Source organism: Siniperca chuatsi, linkage group LG22 (assembly GCF_020085105.1).
Source record: "Siniperca chuatsi isolate FFG_IHB_CAS linkage group LG22, ASM2008510v1, whole genome shotgun sequence".
Taxonomy (NCBI): Eukaryota; Metazoa; Chordata; class Actinopteri; order Centrarchiformes; family Sinipercidae; genus Siniperca; species Siniperca chuatsi.
Window position 1 is genome coordinate 20,722,428 of NC_058063.1, and position 20,906 is coordinate 20,743,333.

Below are 20,906 nucleotides of genomic sequence, written 5' to 3' on the forward strand. Positions count from 1 at the left end.
GCAGCTGTGCTGGGTGTTTGTTACTGTTTATTCAGACACTTTCAGCCTGGTGAACAAGATTTCTCTCCAGTCTCCAGTGATGGGTGTGAGCAAAGTTGCAGATCAGCAGATGGATCAGAGGAAACAGTTTGATCAACAATGTAAGGAAACAGTTTGAGACAAGACTGTTAGAATTCAACTTTATACCACGGACACAGAAAATACCAGTTTCCCATTGGCTGGCAGGTAATAAAACTGTCCATCAGAGCACATCAAACATACCAGCAGGTAACCATAGCAACAACTTTGATGCTTCACACACATCACATGAGTAAAATGACAACAAACAAAGTGTAAAAGCTGCTAATGATGAAAACACACGCTGCCTTTATATTCTTCAGTAAGTGGCCGTGGTATAAGAGTCATAGTACACAGCTGATATACAAAATAATGGACCTGATGGAGGAAGCGCTGTTCTTCACCTTTACGCTGTCCAGTGTTTTGATTGGGCGCCTCATCACACTCTGTCACTTATCAGACAGACCTGAAATCTAATGCTGAGAAGCATGTCCACCTCGTATACCATGTATATGCAATGTGTTTTTACCTTTTGTCTTTACAGTTCTGTGTGAGGAATTTGTCCATAATAGAATATTTTTACACTGCCATGAAACTGTAGTGGCACACAGGAAGTGAAGCTTTTATCATTTTGTTCTGCATGTGTTAGTTGATCCACAGCGATCTGCTGTGCTGATTTTTATTGTCTAACATCATGAAAACTAAAACTGCAGCTGTGAGTTTTGACTTTATTTCCAGACTTTTTTAACTTCTCCACATGGAGCTTCAACACAAAGAGCTGAAACCTTTTCTTGTTTTTATATTCACTTTAAACTGAAATGTACGGTTTTATTTGTGTTTGTTACAGCTGGCTGTTATTTACTGTGTGTTACTGATTGTCATTCTTTCATTGTATGCATGCTTGAGCGAACAGCTCTGAGTTGTTCACACAGGTATTAAGGAGAAAGAGCACCAGAGGAAGCTCTTTACTGGAACTCCAGTCGTCTGGTTTAGAAAGCCTCACCTGGCTGCAGGTTACAGCTGGGCTCATTTAGACCAACAGGCTCGAAGTGGAGCTGATGATCACAAAGACCTGCTGCTGCTCTGTGTTTTATCTGTGATGTTTGTAAATGTATGCTTCATGTGATTTCACTTATGATCGATTCATAAGAAAGCTGAACTGTTCTTATGAAATTAAGAAGTACAAGTTCTTTTCTGATTGAATAAAATACATTTCATACCTTTTTTAAGTCAATACTGCAGATTCTTTTAGCTGCTGCACCAACTGATTAACTGGACTTCTGCTTGGTCTGCTGCTGAACTGGAAGCAAGAATGGAAAAACTCTTTTATCCATTTTCTCATCTGCAGCGACGGAGAATTGATAATTGTCAGTCACGTGTGAACAAACAGTAAATCATACAGAAGTTTTAGTTACTTAGTGTTTGAAGGCGGCGAACAGCGCTACTGCCCCACTATGTCACCTGAATGATTTCTTTAATCAGCCCTAATATTATTTACAATTTTTTTGCCAGTCAGTGCAGAGAGCAACAGGACATGTGGGGAGATGGAGATGGAAGTCTGAAGACAGAACTGGTTCTTCTGTTAGAGCATCACGTTTCCAAGTGATGGATAGAAATCCAAAAACACTCCAGCTGAGTTTTGTGGTGATTTCTGCCTCATGGTTACTTGATTCAATGGTCCCGCTGCTGTTAGTTCCTGCCGTAACAGACAGAACAGGCCAAGCTGATAGCAGTGCTCACTCTAAAGCTGGTGAGGATGTTATCTTGGTTCATGTTAAACTGGATGACTTGTGCAGGCACTGGTTGTATTTTTGGTCATCTCTTGTTATTATGTGCTGACTTAAACATCAGATGTACTGTAACTCCACGAAGAGTACTGTAATGCCAATTACTGTTGATGCAAAGAGTATAGATTATTGCTATCGTGGTGTGAAAAAGTGTTTGCCCCCTTCCTGATTTCTTATTTTTTTGCATGTTTGTCACACTTAAATGTTTCAGATCATTTTTCAGGGCGGCGGTATTCTCATACCGGCTTGATGTCCGCCTGAAAGATGAATGACAGGGTTCTTCCTGAAACAACAACACAACCTGATTGGGCGCTTTCACTCGTGGGCTGTCTGGGTTTCAGACCGAAGCGCTTGGGTTGTTAGACAGCAGAGATGTGGTCTATTATTTCCACACTGATAATCTATTATAAACGATATACAGTGGTGTGCAAAAGTGATTGCCCCTAAACCTAATAACTGATTGGGCCACCCTTAGCAGCAATAACTGCAATCAAGCATTTGCAATGAGTCTTTACAGCACTCTGGAGGATTTTTGGCCCACTCATCTTTGCAGAATTATTGCAATTCAGCCACATTGGAGGTTTTCAAGAATGATCTGCCTTTTTAAGGTCATGCCACAGCATCTCAGCAGGATTCAGGTCAGGATATTGACTAGGCCACTCCAAAATGGTCCAGGTCCTATTTAAGTGATTTCTTGATTGAGAACAGGTGTGGCAGTAATCAGGCCTGGGTGTGGCTAGAGAAATTGAACTCAGGTGTGATAAACCACAGTTAAGTTATGCTTTAACATGGGGGCAATCACTTTTTCACACAGGGCCATTTAGGTGTGGATTTTGTTTTCCCTTACTAATAACAACCTTCATTTAAAAACTGCATTTTGTGTTTACTTGTGTTATCTTTGACTAATATTTAAATTAGTTTGATGATCTGAAACATTTTAGTTTGACAAACATGCAAAAAAATAAGAAATCAGGAAGAGGGCAAACACTTTTGCACACCACTGTATATGCAGGTTTTGAGACAAAAACTTGACTTCTACACCATCTGCTGGTAAAAGCCAGCAAAAGCTTATGTCATCAAACTAATTTAAGAAACGCTACAATCACACAAAGCTCCTACATACAGTGGCTTCAAATCACACCACATTCTGCACTTTCTATTCTGCCATTTCTAAACTAATGAAAACTCCTTCAAAAGCATCTTAGAACTGTAACAGACAATGCTGTAAATATGAAAACTCCTTCATCTGCTGGTTACTTTGTTGTTACATGTTTTCTCATCACATGAATAACAGACACACATGTGTTTTTCTCTTTACAGCCAGTGATCGGCCCGAAGATGAGACACAAAACCAACAAGCCAGGGAGCGACCACCTGCCACTGCAGATTAGGTTTGGCTGCAGTACTACTGTACTGCTTTACTTTTTACTTCCTGTAAACCTGCTGGACATTTGTAGTCACGCGTGTAACAAGACTGCAGCCATGCTAACGCCCCTGTGAGGCTGTACTGATGCACAGCGCTGCTTTGAGACATTTCACATAAAACCATGACTGTCAAGTTTATGGTGGCACTAGAAGAACAGTCAGGGGGTGTCCTGGTCCAGCTGTTTGTCTCTGTCTGTTTGTCCCCTGTTAGGAACAGACACTCCTGTGTATGTGTGTGCTGTTGGGGTGTGGCCTCTGGTGAACCTCCACTTCCTACTGTTGCTAAGTAACCATAGCAACAGTACTGATGCTTTATGCTGCATCATCCAAACTGTCAAAAGGAACATGTCAGCTTTCATCAGGGGCCAAATATTTTTTCAGAGGGCCGGATTGGGCCCACAGGTTGCTGTGTGCCTACCACTGTCCTTGGTTGACCCCCTTGCTATAGATGACATCATGTTTCATGAATAAACTATGTCTACAGTGATTGGTTGACAGATCAAATACTGACTTGTCTTCTGGTGCAGAGTTCGATGAGAAGATTGATACCGCTGTCATGTTGGTACAGAGAGATGAGGCTCACCAGCAGCCGCTGCTTCACTTTCACTTTAACAAAGTTATTGCAGTCCTTCAGGTCACGTGAATCTTTGTGACGAGGTGGGGGCGGGGATTTATCGTTACAGCAGCGAGGGATTGGCCACAAAAGGCGGGGGAAGAAACAACCGCCATCATTCTAAGGACCCAGCTCGTTCGCGGGACACATCACTTCTGCATCAGACAAAATAAATATGAACTCACTGTGTTGCAGCGCGTAGACCAGCTGTCCCCGTCTCGCGGTCTGGTCCTTCAGTTCTGCAGGAGGAAGGACTGCTTCCTCGGTCCCTTGGGGAAAGGGAAGTGCAGCCGGTTTGTGTCTGCTGCTGTTAATAAGGGGACCACACCGAGTGTTTCTATGGTGACTGAATTAAATTCAGGTTTGTTTGCAGTTACATTCTCGTTCCTTTACATTCAGAGCTGCTTATATTCCAGATTTACCGATGCAGCATGTTTCTCTGAGCTGCAGAGATCGCAATGTGTTTATGTCCTGGGCCAAATTCACAAAGCCGAGTAAGAGGCAACTTCTGGAATAAAGGAGCCTGTCAGTGCTACATTTAATAATAATGTTTCGAATATTCACCGTTTCACTTTGCTGGCTGCTGTGATGCTTGCACCAGCCCTGTCCATATCAAGGCTCTTTGCATGAGTATCCGACACAGGGGAGGGGGTGGACTCAGAGGAGCTTGAGGGCCGGCAGCAGCTGAGTTAGAGGGGGGATGAGCAGGAGCCGGTGTGTCGAGTCTGTTAAAGAACAGATTCAGTTTGTTGGCCCTGTCCAAGCTGCCTTCAGCTCCTCTGCTGCCAGTCAGTCTGAAGCCAGTGATGCTCTTCATGCCGCTCCAGACCTCCCTGACCTGCGATTGTAGAAATTCACCATGCAGTTTGAATTTGCAGGCTGCTGCGAAACTTGACAAAGTCTCGGGGCAAGTTTAAGTGTCCAGCCCTGTCCATATCACGTGACCGTTCGCCTTCATGAGTTAGGAGCTCAGGAAGTATGAAACTAAATGGCAAGTCTGAAATTATATCAGACAAAACTTGATCAAATAAATTAGTATTTTGTAATATACATGCATCATTCTTCCTTCCAAATAAACAGAGACCCCAGTGCGCAGCCAACTTTAAACATTTCTTCTATTGGGGAAATGCTCCCCAACAAGAAACCCTGCACATAACTGCAGCAGTGACTGCAGAAGCCAGGATGGGAGTTCTTCGAGTAGATTCCCTGCAGCCGCACTCGTCTTCCTCCTCGTCTGGCCTCATCAGAGGACCCCCATACTTCTGGCCACTTAGTGGATTTATTCCAGCCTGTGTGAAGCTGAATGCTCTTTGTTTTCATTTGGATGGTGGAGAGTTGAAGCACTGGCGCCATCTTGTGACAGAAACACATGACTGCAGCTTAGCATTAGCAGCTACCAGTCAGGAAGTGCTCTGGTCAGCTGTGTGTGATGAGCAGGAGAATAAATACAAAGGAGTGTTGTAATGACTGCAGACAGACTGTAGATGTTTCCTCTCAGACATGTGACGACTGAACTTTGACCTCGTGTGTTTCTGACTCTTCACCTCTGTCTCCTCTCACAGGAGAAGATGACCTGCAGCATCCTGCTGCTCATCACCCTGACCTCCTGCGTCTGTGGTTCGTTTCCACCTGCAGGTTATTATCCAGAAAGAGAAAAGACTAAATACTCTTTCAGCCTTCAGACCTCCATCTTTAAATCTGTCAGTGAAAACATCTGCAGGACTCTTTATAGAAAGTAGACAGTGCTTATTAAAATCAGGAAGATCCTTTATCTTCAAGTATTGCTTGAGTTGTATTTATTGTTGGTATCATGCACGTTTTTTACACTGTTGTATCTTTAAAGCTGTAGCTTTGTTTCTAACTTCAATGAATCAGTGGAGCTAAGAATTCAGTCCCTGTCTGCATTTGACCCAGTTTATCTTGATGAGATCACTAAACTCTCCACAAAACATCTCTAGATGGAGTTTAAAGGCTCACATGTTAAAGTTGTCCCTTTGTCTGGTCCTCACTTTCCCTCTCTGTCTCCTCAGCAGGAGCATTTGTAGTGAATGTGACACAGAGCTCCTATCAGGCAGAGGAGAACGAGGACATCACACTGGAATGGACGTTCACAACCAAACCTGACAGTTCAAACTCCCTTAATATCTACTGTGAACTGACTACTGATCACAACGTCTCAGTCCTGTATCGTCTGCATGAAGGTGTTGAGGTCCCAGAGTCTCAGGATGGACAGTTTGCGGGACGAGTCCAGTGTGACAGAGACGTCCTCAGAGAAGGACGACTCAGACTTCATGTGTCCAGACTCAGGACTGAGGACTCGGGCCTGTACCTGTGTGAAGTGAGCACAACTTATGGTGGCAGCTCTGGTAAAAGCAGACTCAATGTCACTGGTAAGTTGATTCAGCAGAACTTTCTCTTCAGTTCAGCAGCTTTTTTGAATAAATAAGAACCTGAGAGGAAAAGTATTTTGGACTACCACAATCCACAATCTTTACACTTCCTTCTCGCAGTATCTGGGAAATATGTTACATCTTCATCTGTTATAGATATTTTGTTTCCTTTTTTATTGAAATGTTTTTTCTTCACATGAATGGCAGATGTGTTTGGTCTCTTTACAGCAGCGAGGGATCGGCCCGAACCTGAGAGACCAAACACAGAAAGTCGGGGAATGATCGGCCTCTACTGTGGACTGACAGCAGCAGCAGCTGTGCTGGGTGTTTGTTACTGTTTATTCAGTCACTCTCAGCCTTGTGGAAAAAAGTTGCAGATCAGCAGATGGATCAGAGTAAAAGTTTGATCAACAATGTAAACGAGACAAGACTGTCTAATAAAACTGTCCATCAGAGCACATCAAACATACAGCAGGTAACCATAGCAACAACTTTGATGCTTCACACACATTACATGAGTAAAATGACAACAAAGTGTAAATGTGCAAAATAATGGACCTGATGGAGGAAACGCTGTTCTTCACCTTTACGCTGTCCAGTGTTTTGATTGGACGCCTCATCACTCTGTCACTTATCAGACAGACCTGAAATCTGCACAGTTTCTTCCTTGTATAATATGTAAATATGCTAATCTGGGATAATTTTTTTGTGATGTGTAATGTTTCTTCCACATTAATGACTAGAATATGGAAAGACACAGCCAAGAGATGTATTTGTGTATTTTTCATGCATCTGTTTCTTGAAAATATAAAATGAAAAATAAAAAAAGGAATATTCTGGCAAAAATGGAAACAGCAAAGTTTTTAATTATTTATTTTTATTCCTAAAAGATTAATTAGAAAATGAATAATTTACTTTTTTAACTTTAGCAAATACAAATCTTAAACACTTGTCAATACAAATAAGGCTCATAAGATGAAGTGCATAAAACTGGATAGATTAACATGTGATCCAGTGATGATAAAACACAGTATAAAAGTCTATATTTACAGATATATATGTATACATATGTAGATATTTACAGACATGCTGATGATGTTTTTGTTTTTAAAGCTACACAATAGTTTAGCAGCTGACTGTAACATACAACCAGCGGTGGAAAGTAACTCAGTGCATTTCTTCAAGTTCTGTACTTCAGTCCAATTTCATTTTATGCTACTTTATACTTCTACTCCCTTGGTGAAATTCACGCTCAGTATGTATAGTAAAAAATAAGCTCCACCTTTACCAGCTGTACCATTAAAGTGATGAACACATTAATGCATCAATAATTATAATTCAATAACATAACACACATTATTCTGAAATGGGCCATTCTGCATAATCAGTACTTTTACTTTTTGTACTTTAAGTATATTTTGTTGCTAATACTTTGTACTTTTACTTGTATTTCTGCACTGTGGTGTTACGTTTTTTACTTAAGTAAAAGTCCTTCTTCCACCATCCAGCAAGCCCTGAATGTACATTAAATGATCTGTACAATAACGACACCAAGTTATCAGACCTGCTGATACTTTAACAGCATCTTCACTTTAGTAGAACTCATAATAGAGCAATAATCTATACTCTGCATCAACAGTAATTGGCATTACAGTACTCTTCGTGGAGTTACAGTACATCTGATGTTTAAGTCAGCACATAATAACAAGAGATGACCAGAAATACAACCAGTGCCTGCACAAGTCATCCAGTTTAACATGAACCAAGATAACATCCTCACCAGCTTTAGAGTGAGCACTGCTATCAGCTTGGCCTGTTCTGTCTGTTACAGCAGGAACTAACAGCAGCGGGACCATTGAATCAGGTAACCATGAGGCAGAAAACCACCACAAAACTCAGCTGGAGTGTTTTTGGATTTCTATCCATCACTTGGAAACGTGATGCTCTAACAGAAGAACCAGTTCTGTCTTCAGACTCCCATCTGGTGGATTTCTCTTCAGAGCAGCAGGGGGCAGCAGAAGTTTAAGAAAGCTGAAACATTTCACGTGTGTGTCACTGCACACAGCTTCTCGGTCCTACTGTCTCCGCTTCAGGTGCAGTGGAGTGCCACAATCTCCAAGGACTACAGACCGGTGGCACTGACCTCCCACATAATGAAGACCCTGGACTAGTGCTGGAACAGCTGCAGCCCATGGTCAGACCCCTCCTGGACCCCCTTCAGTTCGCCTACCAGCCCCGACTGGGAGTTGAGGACGCCATCATCTTCCTGCTTAACCGCATCCACACCCGCCTGGACAGGCCGGCAAGCACGGTGAGGATCATGTTTTTTGACTTCTCCAGTGCTTTCAACACCATCCGGCCAGCCCTGCTGGGGGAGAAGCTGGCAGCGATGCAGGTGGATGCCCCCCTTGTGTCCTGGATTGTGGACTACCTGACCACAGCATGTGCGCCTGCAGCACTGTGTGTCGGACAGCATGGTCAGCAACACTGGGGCCCCTCAGGGGACTGTCCTCTCTCACTTCCTCTTCACCATCTACACCACGGACTTCAGCTACCACACAGAGTCCTGCCACCTTCAGAAGTTTTCTGATGACTCTGCTGTGGTGGGAAGTATCAGCGGTGGTGATGAGACTGAGTACAGGGCTGTGGTGGGGAACTTTGTCGCATGGTGTGAGCAGAACCATCTGCAGCTCAATGCGACAAAGTCTAAGGAGCTGGTTGTGGATCTACGGAGGGCCAAGGCACCAGTGACCCCGGTTTCCATCCAGGGGGTCAGTGTGGACATTGTAGAGGACTACAAGTATCTGGCAGTACACTTAGACAATAAACTGGACTGGGCTAAGAACACTCAGGCTGTTTACAGGAAGGGCCAGAGCCGCCTCTATTTTCTGAGGAGGCTGAGGTCCTTCAACATCTGCCGGACAATGCTGAAGATGTTCTATGAGTCTGTGGTGGCCAGTGCTGTCCTGTATGCTGTTGCATGCTGGGGCAGCAGGCTGAGGGCAGCGGACGCAAACAGACGCAACAAACTGATCCGTAAGGCCAGTGACATTGTGGGGGTGGAGCTGGACTCTCTGGCGGTGGTGTCAGAGAGGAGGATGCTGGCCAAACTACACGCCATCTTGGACAGTGTCTCCCACCCGCTCCATGACGTGCTGGTGAAGCAAAGGAGCACCTTCAGCGGAAGACTCGTCCCCCCAAAAAGCACCACAGAGCGCCACAGGAAGTCCTTCCTGCCTGTGGCCATCAAACTCTTTAACTCCTCCCTCTAAGTGTCAGTCTGTATGACCCGAAGTCACTAAACTGGACATTGATCATTACATCTCTGCAATACTTGAATAATTGTGCAATATCCGTGTAATACTCATGTGCAATATTTAGCTTTTTCCTATTTATTATTCATACCTCCATTACTGCTGTTGCAATACGACTTATTACTTATATTATTACATTGCATTATTATACCGGTAAACCCTTCACTTGGTATTTTATACCTTCTTTATTTTATTTTTTTCTGACCTGTACTTTCTCCTGTGTAGTGTATTGTATTATAAATTTTAGCTGCTGTAACAAAAGGCGAGCTGCTGTAACAAAGAGTTTCCCTTCGGGGATCAATAAAGTATTTCTGATTCTGATTTGATCAAACTGTTTCCTCTGATCCATCTCCATGGTGCTCCTTCATCAGCCTTAAGCACTGTTTCTCAAACTACAAAAAAATGTTGCTAGCAAGCTATTAAAAATCTGTCTTCTGTGTTTCTGTAGTGCGACCCTGACAAAATAAAGTTTTAACTGCACAACTAGAGAGTAAGAGTTGCTGTAAATATGTTTTCTACATTATAAAACATGGGTGAGCAAGTTTGTTTTCAGTGATTCTTTCAATTCTGTAAAACATATACATTTTAAATCAGAATGTCTCAGTATAATACTAGAAGCTGAAATGCTTTAAGCCCGTGGGTTTTCATTTGCAGTATTTGCAGTATTTGTTTATACTTACAATTTTTTAATGATTAGATATTTTGTAAAAAAACAGAATGCAAGAGAACTAAATAAAAAATACATTTCACTGCTGTCATTTTGCTTTATTTAGGCAACGCTTTGGACCGTGAGATTCAGTGCTGAGAGTGACAGTAAAACGTCATAATGCCTACAAAGTGTTTTTCCAGTGTCTTAGAAGTTTGCCTTCTCTTCCAGCCATTTAGCCAGGTAACATATGTTCATCTGGAGTTTTTATTCTGCTCAAAATATCCAGTTTTCATTTGCAGCTGCAGCTCTTGTACACTGTGTAATACCTTACTGTGTCACAATGGCTGATCTGTCATTTTAACCTGTTTTGTTTTGTCCTGTTCTTCTATTTTTCCTCTTTTATCCTTTCAGACGTTTTATCATTCTTGAGTGCGCATACTACAGTTGATCGCAGCCATTTTCTGTGATCTGTTTCTGTTTTATGCCCAGCCCTGTTGTTTAAAAAGTGCTACACAAATATACCTCTTTATTATTATTATTATTATTATTATTAAAATGAATCCAGAAGGGAGATTTTGGCTGTCACTGACCACCACATAAATGCTGTTAAATGTTGTGGTGAATCATTATAAAGTGACTTACCCATAACTGCAGTAAAGAAACACTCCCACTTCACATTTTCTTTAAACACTTTCATATTTGCTTGTTTAATACCCCCTTTACATCTCACTTCACTGAGGCTTTGTTTTCTCAGGTTCCTGAAAACTGCATCGACACTCTTTTGGGTCAGTCAGTTGTAAGATTTATCTGCAGCCGGTCTGCTCTGTCCAGCATGCTGTCTGGCCACCTGGTGGAGTTTATACTGGTCCAAGTGAAATAAAATAAAATCAGCTTCATAATACACTCAGGTCTTCTACATTCAGAAATCTCCCAGTGGACTGAGAACACTAACTGAGTGTCGTCACATCTGATTACCTTCTCATCATTCTCTGTCTTCTAAACTAAAATCTTATAAAATGGTGCACGAGACAGAAGATTTCCATTTGATGTAAGCGCAGCCATAAAAACATGGCATCTTTTCAACATACAGTATTTCACTGCATCAGCAGCTTTAAAATGTTGGAACAAGCACATCAGTGTTTCAAAATGTATATAAACTATGAAGGAAATTTAAAGGGGACAGACAAGAATATAATGCTTTAAAAGTCAATTCAAATTACCTTAATAACCAGTGACAATTGTTCAAGATTCATACAAATAAAACATTTTATTTATTCCAATCCAAATATGACTCCAAATATTCAATAAACTCTGTGTGCAAAAGTAGAAACATTTAAAAAAGGCTCTTAGGAAGGCATGAAAACAGTTACAGTAATCAAGACAAGTGTAAAGAACATGTTAACCATAATAATGTGTCCTGTAAGTGCATGGCATGTTGAGTAAGTTGTACATATTGTATTATTATACCGTACATACTCATACCCACTTGGTACTTAATTTATCTGACCTGTATTATATTTTTTTGCTTAGTACTTCTATTCCTGTGTGCAGTGACGTGATACTGAGCTGTTGTAACCAGAGTTTCCCCTCGGGGATCAATGAAGATACACACACACACACACACACACACACACACACACACATACATACATACATACATACATACATACATACACAGTGGCAAGGAAAAACTTCCTTTAAGAGGTAGAAGGTTTTGAAAGAGAACGAGAGGCAGCTGTAACAAACAAAAATAAAACAGTACATTTCAGTTTAAAGTGCATTTCAATTAAAAAAATAAAAAGGTTTCAGCTCTTTGTGTTAAAGCTCCATGTGGAGAAGTTAAAAAAGTCTGGAAATGAAGTCAAAACTCACAGCTGCAGTTACAGAACTGTAAATACAAAAGGTAAAAACACATTGCATATACATGGAATACGAGGTGGACATGCTTCTCAGCATTAGATTTCAGGTCTGTCTGATAAGTGACAGAGTGTGATGAGGCGTCCAATCAAAACACTGGACAGCGTAAAGGTGAAGAACAGCGTTTCCTCCATCAGGTCCATTATTTTGTATATCAGCTGTGTACTATGACTCTTATACCACGGCCACTTCCTGAAGAATATAAAGGCAGCGTGTGTTTTCATCATTAGCAGCTTTTACACTTTGTTTGTTGTCATTTTACTCACGTGATGTATGTGAAGCATCAAAGTTGTTGCTATGGTTACCTGCTGGTATGTATGATGTGCTCTGATGGACAGTTTTATTACCTGCCAGCCAATGGGAAACTGGTATTTTCTGTGTCCGTGGTATAAAGTTGGTTTTAACAGTCTTGTCTCGTTTACATTGTTGATCAAACTGTTTCCTCTGATCCATCTGCTGATCTGCAACTTTGCTCACATCCATCACTGGACTGAGCAGCAATCTTCTGTTCACCAAGCTGAGACTGACTGGGTGGACTTTGTTCACCAGGCTGAGAGTGGCTGAATAAACAGTAACAAACACCCAGCACAGCTGCTGCTGCTGACAGTCCAAGTGCACAGTAGAGGCCGATCCTTCCCCGACTTTCTGTGTTTGGTCTCTCAGGTTCGGGCCGATCCCTCGCTGCTGTAAAGAGACCAAACACATCTGCCATTCATGTGAAGAAAAAACATTTCAATATAAAAAAAAAATAAATATCTACAACAGATGAAGATGTAACATATTTCCCAGATACTGCGAGAAGGAAGTGTACAGATTGTGGATTGTGGTAGTCCAAAATACTTTTCCTCTCAGGTTCTTATTTATCCAAAAAAGCTGCTGAACTGAAGAGAAAGTTCTACTGAATCAACTTACCAGTGACAGTGAGTCTGCTTTTACCAAAGCTGCCACCATAAGTTGTGCTCACGTCACACAGGTACAGGCCCGAGTCCTCAGTCCTGAGTCTGGACACATGAAGTCTGAGTCGTCCTTCTCTGAGGACGTCTCTGTCACACTGGACTCGTCCTGCAAACTGTCCATCCTGAGACTCTGGGACCTCAACACCTTCATGCAGATGATACAGGACTGAGACCTTGTGATCAGTAATCAGTTCACATAAGATATTAAGGGAGTTTGAACTGTCAGGTTTGGTTGTGAACGTCCATTCCAGTGTGATGTCCTCGTTCTCCTCTGCCTGATAGGAGCTCTGTGTCACATTCACTACAAATGCTCCTGCTGAGGAGACAGAGAGGGAACGTGAGGACCAGACAAAGAGACAACTTTAACATGTGAGCCTTTAAACTCCATCTAGAGATGTTGATGTATTCATATCAAAGCTGGGAGGCTGGTAAACAAAAAGTTCAGAGATACTTCAGTAAAAAAGCTGCATGATACCAACAATAAATACAACTCAAGCAATACTTGAAGATAAAGGATCTTCCTGATTTCAATAAGGACTGTCTACTTTTTATAAAGAGTCCTGCAGATGTTTTCACTGACAGATTTAAAGATGGAGGTCTGAAGGCTGAAAGAGTATTTAGTCTCTTCTCTTTCTGGATAATAACCTGCAGGTGGAAATGAACCACAGACGCAGGAGGTCAGGGTGATGAGCAGCAGGATGCTGCAGGTCATCTTCTCCCTGTGAGAGGAGACAGAGGTGAAGAGTCAGAAACACACGAGGTCAAAGTTCAGTCGTCACATGTCTGAGAGGAAACATCTACAGTCTGTCTGCAGTCATTACAACACTCCTTTGTATTTATTCTCCTGCTCATCACACACAGCTGACCAGAGCACTTCCTGACTGGTAGCTGCTAATGCTAAGCTGCAGTCATGTGTTTCTGTCACAAGATGGCGCCAGTGCTTCAACTCTCCACCATCCAAATGAAAACAAAGAGCATTCAGCTTCACACAGGCTGGAATAAATCCACTAAGTGGCCAGAAGTATGGGGTCCTCTGATGAGGCCAGACGAGGAGGAAGACGAGTGCGGCTGCAGGAATCTACTCGAAGAACTCCCATCCTGGCTTCTGCAGTCACTGCTGCAGTTATGTGCAGGGTTTCTTGCTGGGGGAGCATTTCCCCCCAATAGAAGAAATGTTTAAAGTTGGCTGCGTACTGGGGGTCTTTGTTTATTAGGAAGGAAGAATGATGCATGTATATTACAAAATACTAACTTATTTGATCAAGTATTGTCTGATATAATTTCAGACTTGCCATTTAGTTTCATACTTCCTGAGCTCCTAACTCATGAAGGCGGAACGGTCACGTGATAGGGACAGGGCTGGACACGCCTAGTTGTCAAGAGTCTTGATTCCCCGCACGATATCTAATCAGATTATGAAAAGAAACCAGCACAACAATCCATCTCACTGTGTTTCACAGTTTTACCTTTGTGTCTTCGGCTACATAAAATATGTTTTCAGAAGCAGCTTCTCTGCAGCGGCCGCAGGATGGAAATGCTCGGCTTTCCTCTAACAGGAAGTTTCTTTATGTTTCATTGTAAAGATGATTTTATGAGACTTACTGACAGACGATCATGCTGCTAAATGTCCTGTGGTTGGGGACATTTTTATGGCCCAGAGAAGCTGAAGAAATTCATCCAAATATTCCAGATACACATTTAGATTCTTGTGAGGAGACACAAAACTTCTGAACTCTGCAGTTTCAATCCTGGAGCAGGTTTTCCAGGTCCAGATCCAAGTAACTCAATAAAGAACCGAACATAAAAACTTTGGGCCGGTTTGAATCGATTTTCAATCTGCATCGATTTCAAATTAATCTGTTCGTCAGTCACGTGTGAACAAACAGTAAATGCAGCTCAGCTGAACACAAAACAACACAAACAGTAAATCATACAGAAGTTTTAGTTACTTACGTGTTTGAAGGCGAGCGAGCAGCTTTATGTCTGAACTTCATTATCAGTTCAACAGACGGACTGCTTCTCTACACAACACTAAAGGTTTCCCGTGATGAAGAGGTAGTTTACATCTTTACTTCAGCTGTTAAGAGTTACGATGTAAGGACCCAAAAGTAGAACAGCGAGGTGGAGAGCCGGGTGGTAGGTTTTACCAGTGTGGATTTGCACACTGAGCACTCTTCCAGAGGGGCGGAGCAGGTGTAGTTAGTAAAGCAGGGATGAACACATGGTGGCACACACACACACACACACACACACACACACAAGGACAAGAAGAGAGATGTGACTAACTGTGACATCAGCTCAGGGAAGGTGGTTTACCCGTTTTTGTTTGTTTTTTTTACCTCTAACGCCCAAATGCTGCTTCACCTTCACTTCCACCTGAACAAAGTAACACAGTTACTGCAGTCCTTCAGGTCATGTGTGAAGAACTGGGGAGAGACACAGAAATCCCACGGACACAGAAATACCAGTTTCCTATTGGCTGGCAGGTAATAAAACTGTCCATCAGAGCACATCAAACATACCAGCAGGTAACCATAGCAACAACTGCAACTGCAACTGCAACATTGAACCGGCACATCTTCCCCACTTTCCAAATGCACGAGTCCCTCCCCATCTTGCACATCTGTCTTTTCCTGCACTGGCTGGCAGTATGAGCCGTTCTTTGACATGCAAAGCATCTTAATGCCGGAGGAATGAAGCTGAAGAAGCCTAGCATAACTTTTCTTGGGAGGCTGTTTTCAAAGCCGATGGTTACTGACAGCGTTTCTGCTCTTTCTCCATTTCTTTTAGGACTGATACGTTCAGCATCAAGCACTTCAGCTCTGTTTTGATGTCCTCCATTGAGACAGACAGCGGTGCTCCAGATGTGAGTCCCCTGTATCCAGCAGCTGAGCCAGGTTCACGGGTTTTTACTTTGTACCATCCAGTGTATTCATGTTCAGCACAGCGTGTTGTTGTTCTGGACTCACTGCATGTGCAGGTATACGCTCATTATTCAGGTCCTCTGCAAACTTCCCTTTGCCTGCATCCTTTTCCAGAGCTTTAGCCACCGAAAGCAGATGGAAATGCTCAACAAACTCAATTATGACTTCCCGGTCCTTGTTTTGGTTTTCAGACTCTGAAGTGCTCTAATGACCACTGTTTCCATTTGTCTTCCTTCTGAACGCCGCTTCCTGCCGCTCCGTACCTCCACGGTCCCATCCTTCGTCCTCACTCCCAAAGTTCATGATTATTACATTCACGACGCAGCTGTTTGTCGTTACCCGCTACTCGATTCCGACTCCTGCTCCTTGACCACGTCCTGGATGATTTCATCTGTCACGGAAAGATAAAAGCTGGACCTCAGGGTGCTGATCCGGGCGGTGGCGTTGCGGGTGGTTCCGGGGATCACACCGCTGGCTCCGGCCCACTCTCAGAGGAGACACCCGGTGAATCAGAGGAAGAGCCCGGTTAGTTTTATTCCACATCATCTGAGCCTGTGTCCTCATCCTCAGGTTGGGATTATTGCTCCTGCTCGCTGTCAGAGCGCACGCGGACATCCACAGCTTCTTGCAAAGTGAAACGCTGTTTCTCCATCTTGTCGGATATCAAATGACTAGTTCCCCCCAAGCGACATTTATTTATAGTTTGGGCTGCGGCAGCGCCTGTATAAACTCTCCGAGGGTCTCAAAAACCAAGCCGGAGTTTGCTTTGGTTTTCCTCAAACATTTGCTGTAGTGGTTCCATTTACAGGATCAGTGCCCCGACAGGAAACCAGGAAAGAGCACGCATGTCCCCATAGGCCAAACATGGGAAATGGCGCCACCTGGTGGAAAATAGTAAAGACTACAATTATGAAGCCAGGAGAATTATTTTATTTTTAATGTCCATGTGATCAAAAATGTAGGTTTCAATGGGGACAAAAATGTCCTTTAGCTGGGTAAATGGACTGCATGGTCTTGATTGGTGGATGGAGAACAGGTGAGTCAGATTCTGAGTGGAGGTTCACCGGAGGCCACGCCCCAACAGCACACACATACACAGACACAAACATACACAGGAGTGTCTGTTCCCAACAGGGGACAAACAGACAGAGACCAGCAGCTGGACCAGGACACCCCCTGACTGTTCTTCTAGTGCCACCATAAACTTGACAGTCATGGTTTTATGTGAAATGTCTCAAAGCAGCGCTGTGCATCAGTACAGCCTCACAGGGGCGTTAGCATGGCTGCAGTCTTGTTACATGCGTGACTACAAATGTCCAGCAGGTTTACAGGAAGTAAAAAGTAAAGCAGTACAGTAGTACTGCAGTGCCACCTGTTAAAACATAACTGTGGTTTATCACACCTGAGTTCAATTTCTCTAGCCACACCCAGGCCTGATTACTGCCACACCTGTTCTCAATCAAGAAATCACTTACATAGGACCTGCCTGACAAAGTGAAGTAGACCAAAAGATCTTCAAAAGCTATACATCATGCCGAGATCCAAAGAAATTCAGGAACAAATGAGAAAGAAAGTCATTGAGATTTATCAGTCTGGAAAAGTTTATAAAGCTATTTCTAAAGTTTTGGGACTCCAGCGAACCACAATGAGAGCCATTATCCACAAATGGCGAAAACATGGAACAGTGGTAAATGTAACCATGAACCATGAATTCTGCTGAGAACATCATACCAATAGTAAAATATGGTGGTGGTAGTGTGATGGTCTGGGGCTGTTTTGCTGCTTCAGGACCTGGAAGACTCGCTGTGATAAATGGAACCATGAATTCTGCTGTCTACCAAAAACTCCTGAAGGTGAATGTCCGGCCATCTGTTCGTGACCTCAAGCTGAAGGGAACTTGGGTTCTGCAGCAGGACAATGATCCAAAACACACCAGCAAGTCCACCTCTGAATGGCTGAAGAAGAACAAAATGAAGACTTTGGAGTGGCCTAGTCAAAGTCCTGACCTGAATCCTATTGAGATGCTTGACCTAAAAAAGGCAGTTCATGCTCGAAAACCCTCCAAATGTGGCTGAATTACAACAATTCTGCAAAGATGAGTGGGCCAAAATTCCTCCACAGCGCTGTAAAAGACTCATTGCAAGTTATTATCGCAAACGCTTGATTGCAGTTGTTGCAGCTAAGGGTGGCCCAACCAGTTATTAGGTTTAGGGGGCAATCACTATTTCACACAGGGCCATGTAGGTTTGGATTTTGTTTTTCCTTAATAATAACAACCTTCATTTAAAAACTGCATTTTGTGTTTACTTGTGTTATCTTTGACTAATATTTAAATTAGTTTGATGATCTGAAACATTTTAGTGTGACAAACATGCAAAAAAAATAAGAAATCAGGAAGGGGGCAAACACTTTTTCACACCATTGTAAGTGTAGCTGATGACTCAGAAAAACAAGTTGATTGAACAAATAAGATCTAACATGTTAGTTATTGAGCTTTAGAGGTGCTGGTAGGTGGATCTGTTACCTCTGAACAGAACCAGGCTAGCTGTTTCCCCTGTTTCCAGTCTTTATGCTAAGCTAAGCTAACTGGCTGCTGGTGGTAGCCTCATATTTCTGTACAGATATTAGAGTCCCATCAATGTTCTCATCTAACTCTCCACCAGAAAGCAAAGAAGTGTATTTCCCAAACTGTCAAACTGTTCCTTTAACTGGTGAAATGACTCCAGAAACACAATCAGTAGAAAAGTATTGTGGCCTGAAGAACTGTATGCAGGTTTTGACAAAACCTTCACTTCAACACCATCTGCTGGTAAAAGCCAGCAAAAGCTTATGTCATCAAACTAATTTAAGAAACGCTACAATCACACAAAGCTCCTACACACAGTGGCTTCAAATCACAAACTCCCACATTCTGCACTTTCTATTCTGCCATTTGTAAACTAATGAAAACTCCTTCAAAAAGCATCTTAGAACTGTAACAGACAATGCTGTAAATATGAAAACTCCTTCATCTGCTGGTTACTTTGTTGTTACATGTTTTCTCATCACATGAATAACAGACACACATGTGTTTTTTCTCTTTACAGCCAGTGATCGGCCCGAAGCTGGGACACAAAACCAACAAGCCAGGAGCGACCACCTGCCACTGTAGATTAGGTTTTGGCTGCAGTACTACTGTACTGCTTTACTTTTACTTCCTGTAAACCTGCTGGACATTTGTAGTCACGCATGTAACAAGACTGCAGCCATGCTAACGCCCCTGTGAGGCTGTACTGATGCACAGCGCTGCTTTGAGACATTTCATACAAAACCATGACTATCAAGTTTATGGTGGCACTAGAAGAACAGTCAGGGGATGTCCTGGTCCAGCTGTTTGTCTCTGTCTGTTTGTCCCCTGTTAGGAACAGACACTCCTGTGTATGTGTGTGCTGTTGGGGCGTGGCCTCTGGTGAACCTCCAATCTGACTCACCTGTTCTCCATCCACCAATCAAGACCATGCAGCACATCTACCCGGCTGAAGGACATTTTTGTCCCCGTTAAAACCTCAGTTGTTGATCCTATTACAGTTTTTCTCAATTGCTAAAACACAATTTCTGAAACCTTGCTCCATTTTCTGACCAAGTTTTTGTTCTTCCTCCTCCGTGTACCCCTGTTTTACAGTCCTGTACCCTGCGTCTCACAAACTGGTCCTCTGTCTCTGTGGTACTTTAAATCTTCTTCTTTGTTGATATGAACCTGCAACCAGTCAAAATCTACTGAGCAGTCAGTGCTGTTAACAAATGGAAAGCACAATGTTCAGGGCCATACAATTGCGTTCATTGTACAGGATACAGCCTACAATGCGCTGTACTACAGTATACGATACTAAAGGGGCAGAAATCAAAGCAGTTAGGCTGATATTGGTTGTGTCACATCATTCAAACAGGTTCCATCAGTTTTGAGTGGTTGTGTTCAATCAATGACATGTGTTCTCTATTTGTATTTGATTGTTGCCACTTGTGTTCACCAGTATGGACGACACGTGCATTAGAGCGCAGAATGGGTTTAGAGTTTTGCTGAAAAGTCTAAGTGAGATCTGCAAACTGTGTTTTACCGTGTGAAATGGTTTAAGGTGTTGACAACTGACTGCACAATCAGCTAAATGACGTCAGGCAACTGAGAACTTTGTTCAGCCAATGGGTTTTAGTGTTTAATCAGTTGAGAGAAACTGTAATCACGGAAGAAACTTTATTTCTGCTGTTTATGATAAGACCTTTGAACGTCCCCGATAACACTTCATGATGACGGCAGGATGGCTGTGCAGCCTGTAGACAGGCTTCTCAGCTCAGGCAGGGGTCGCTGGTGCCACGAAGCTCCCATCCGGCTGCCAACAGCTCCATCTTTGGTGTTCAGGGAGGCGAGGTCCTCCGTCAGATAAAGCTGGTGGATGTAGCTGCTAATGAAGCAACAGGACGAGCAACATCGCAAGAAATGGAGGCAGCCACGCTGCTCAGACACTGACTGTTCAGATGTCTTGTCTTTGCACAAAATCTAATGGGATTTTAGGAGCAGTTTCCCTAAAAACGTCATAATTTATGCTGTTGGACACCAAACGTGGAATATCTGGGACGATAGAAGCATTATTTACCAAGAAGTAAATTATTACTTCTGTATTTCAAACTTCTGTATGATTTACTGTTTGTGTTGTTTTGTGTTCAGCTGAGCTGCATTTACTGTTTGTTCACACGTGACTGACGAACAGATTAATGTGAAATCGACGCAGATTGAAAATCGATTCAAACCGGCCCAAAGTTTTTATGTTCGGTTCTTTATTGAGCTACTTGGATCTGGACCTGGAAAACCTGCTCCAGGATTTAAACTGCAGAGTTCTTAA

The 20,906-nt window shown here is 42.7% G+C and overlaps 3 protein-coding genes and 2 long non-coding RNA genes across 6 annotated transcripts in view; 2 read left to right on the forward strand and 3 right to left on the reverse strand.

Moving 5' to 3' along the window:
• Nucleotides 1-20,906, forward strand: part of LOC122870258 (low affinity immunoglobulin gamma Fc region receptor III-like) — a 1,099,642-nt gene that overhangs the window by 83,444 nt on the left and 995,292 nt on the right. The window lies entirely within an intron of this gene.
• The window catches only part of LOC122870150, a 126,466-nt gene that overhangs the window by 75,189 nt on the left and 30,371 nt on the right, over nt 1-20,906 (forward strand). The gene's annotated exons all lie outside the window — the stretch shown is intronic.
• LOC122870336 lies at nt 164-6,895 on the reverse strand. Its single transcript, XR_006376543.1, has 2 exons — nt 6,831-6,895; nt 164-435 (listed from the first exon to the last, which is right to left on the reverse strand). It is a non-coding gene; the product is annotated as an uncharacterized LOC122870336 (long non-coding RNA).
• Nucleotides 12,031-20,906, reverse strand: part of LOC122870162 — a 71,162-nt gene continuing 62,286 nt past the window's right edge. Inside the window, exons 6-7 of one of the 2 annotated variants that reach the window (XM_044184065.1) lie at nt 12,458-12,836; nt 12,031-12,344 (exon numbers count right to left, since the gene is read on the reverse strand). In XM_044184065.1, the coding sequence (XP_044040000.1) occupies nt 12,583-12,836 (254 nt within the window). In that variant the 3' untranslated portion in view covers nt 12,031-12,344; nt 12,458-12,582. The remainder of the gene's footprint in view (nt 12,345-12,457; nt 12,837-20,906) is intronic. The other variant, XM_044184066.1, reaches the window with a different exon arrangement.
• On the reverse strand, nt 12,842-15,374 carry LOC122870335. Its single transcript, XR_006376542.1, has 4 exons — nt 15,062-15,374; nt 13,689-13,827; nt 13,065-13,424; nt 12,842-12,857 (listed from the first exon to the last, which is right to left on the reverse strand). It is a non-coding gene; the product is annotated as an uncharacterized LOC122870335 (long non-coding RNA).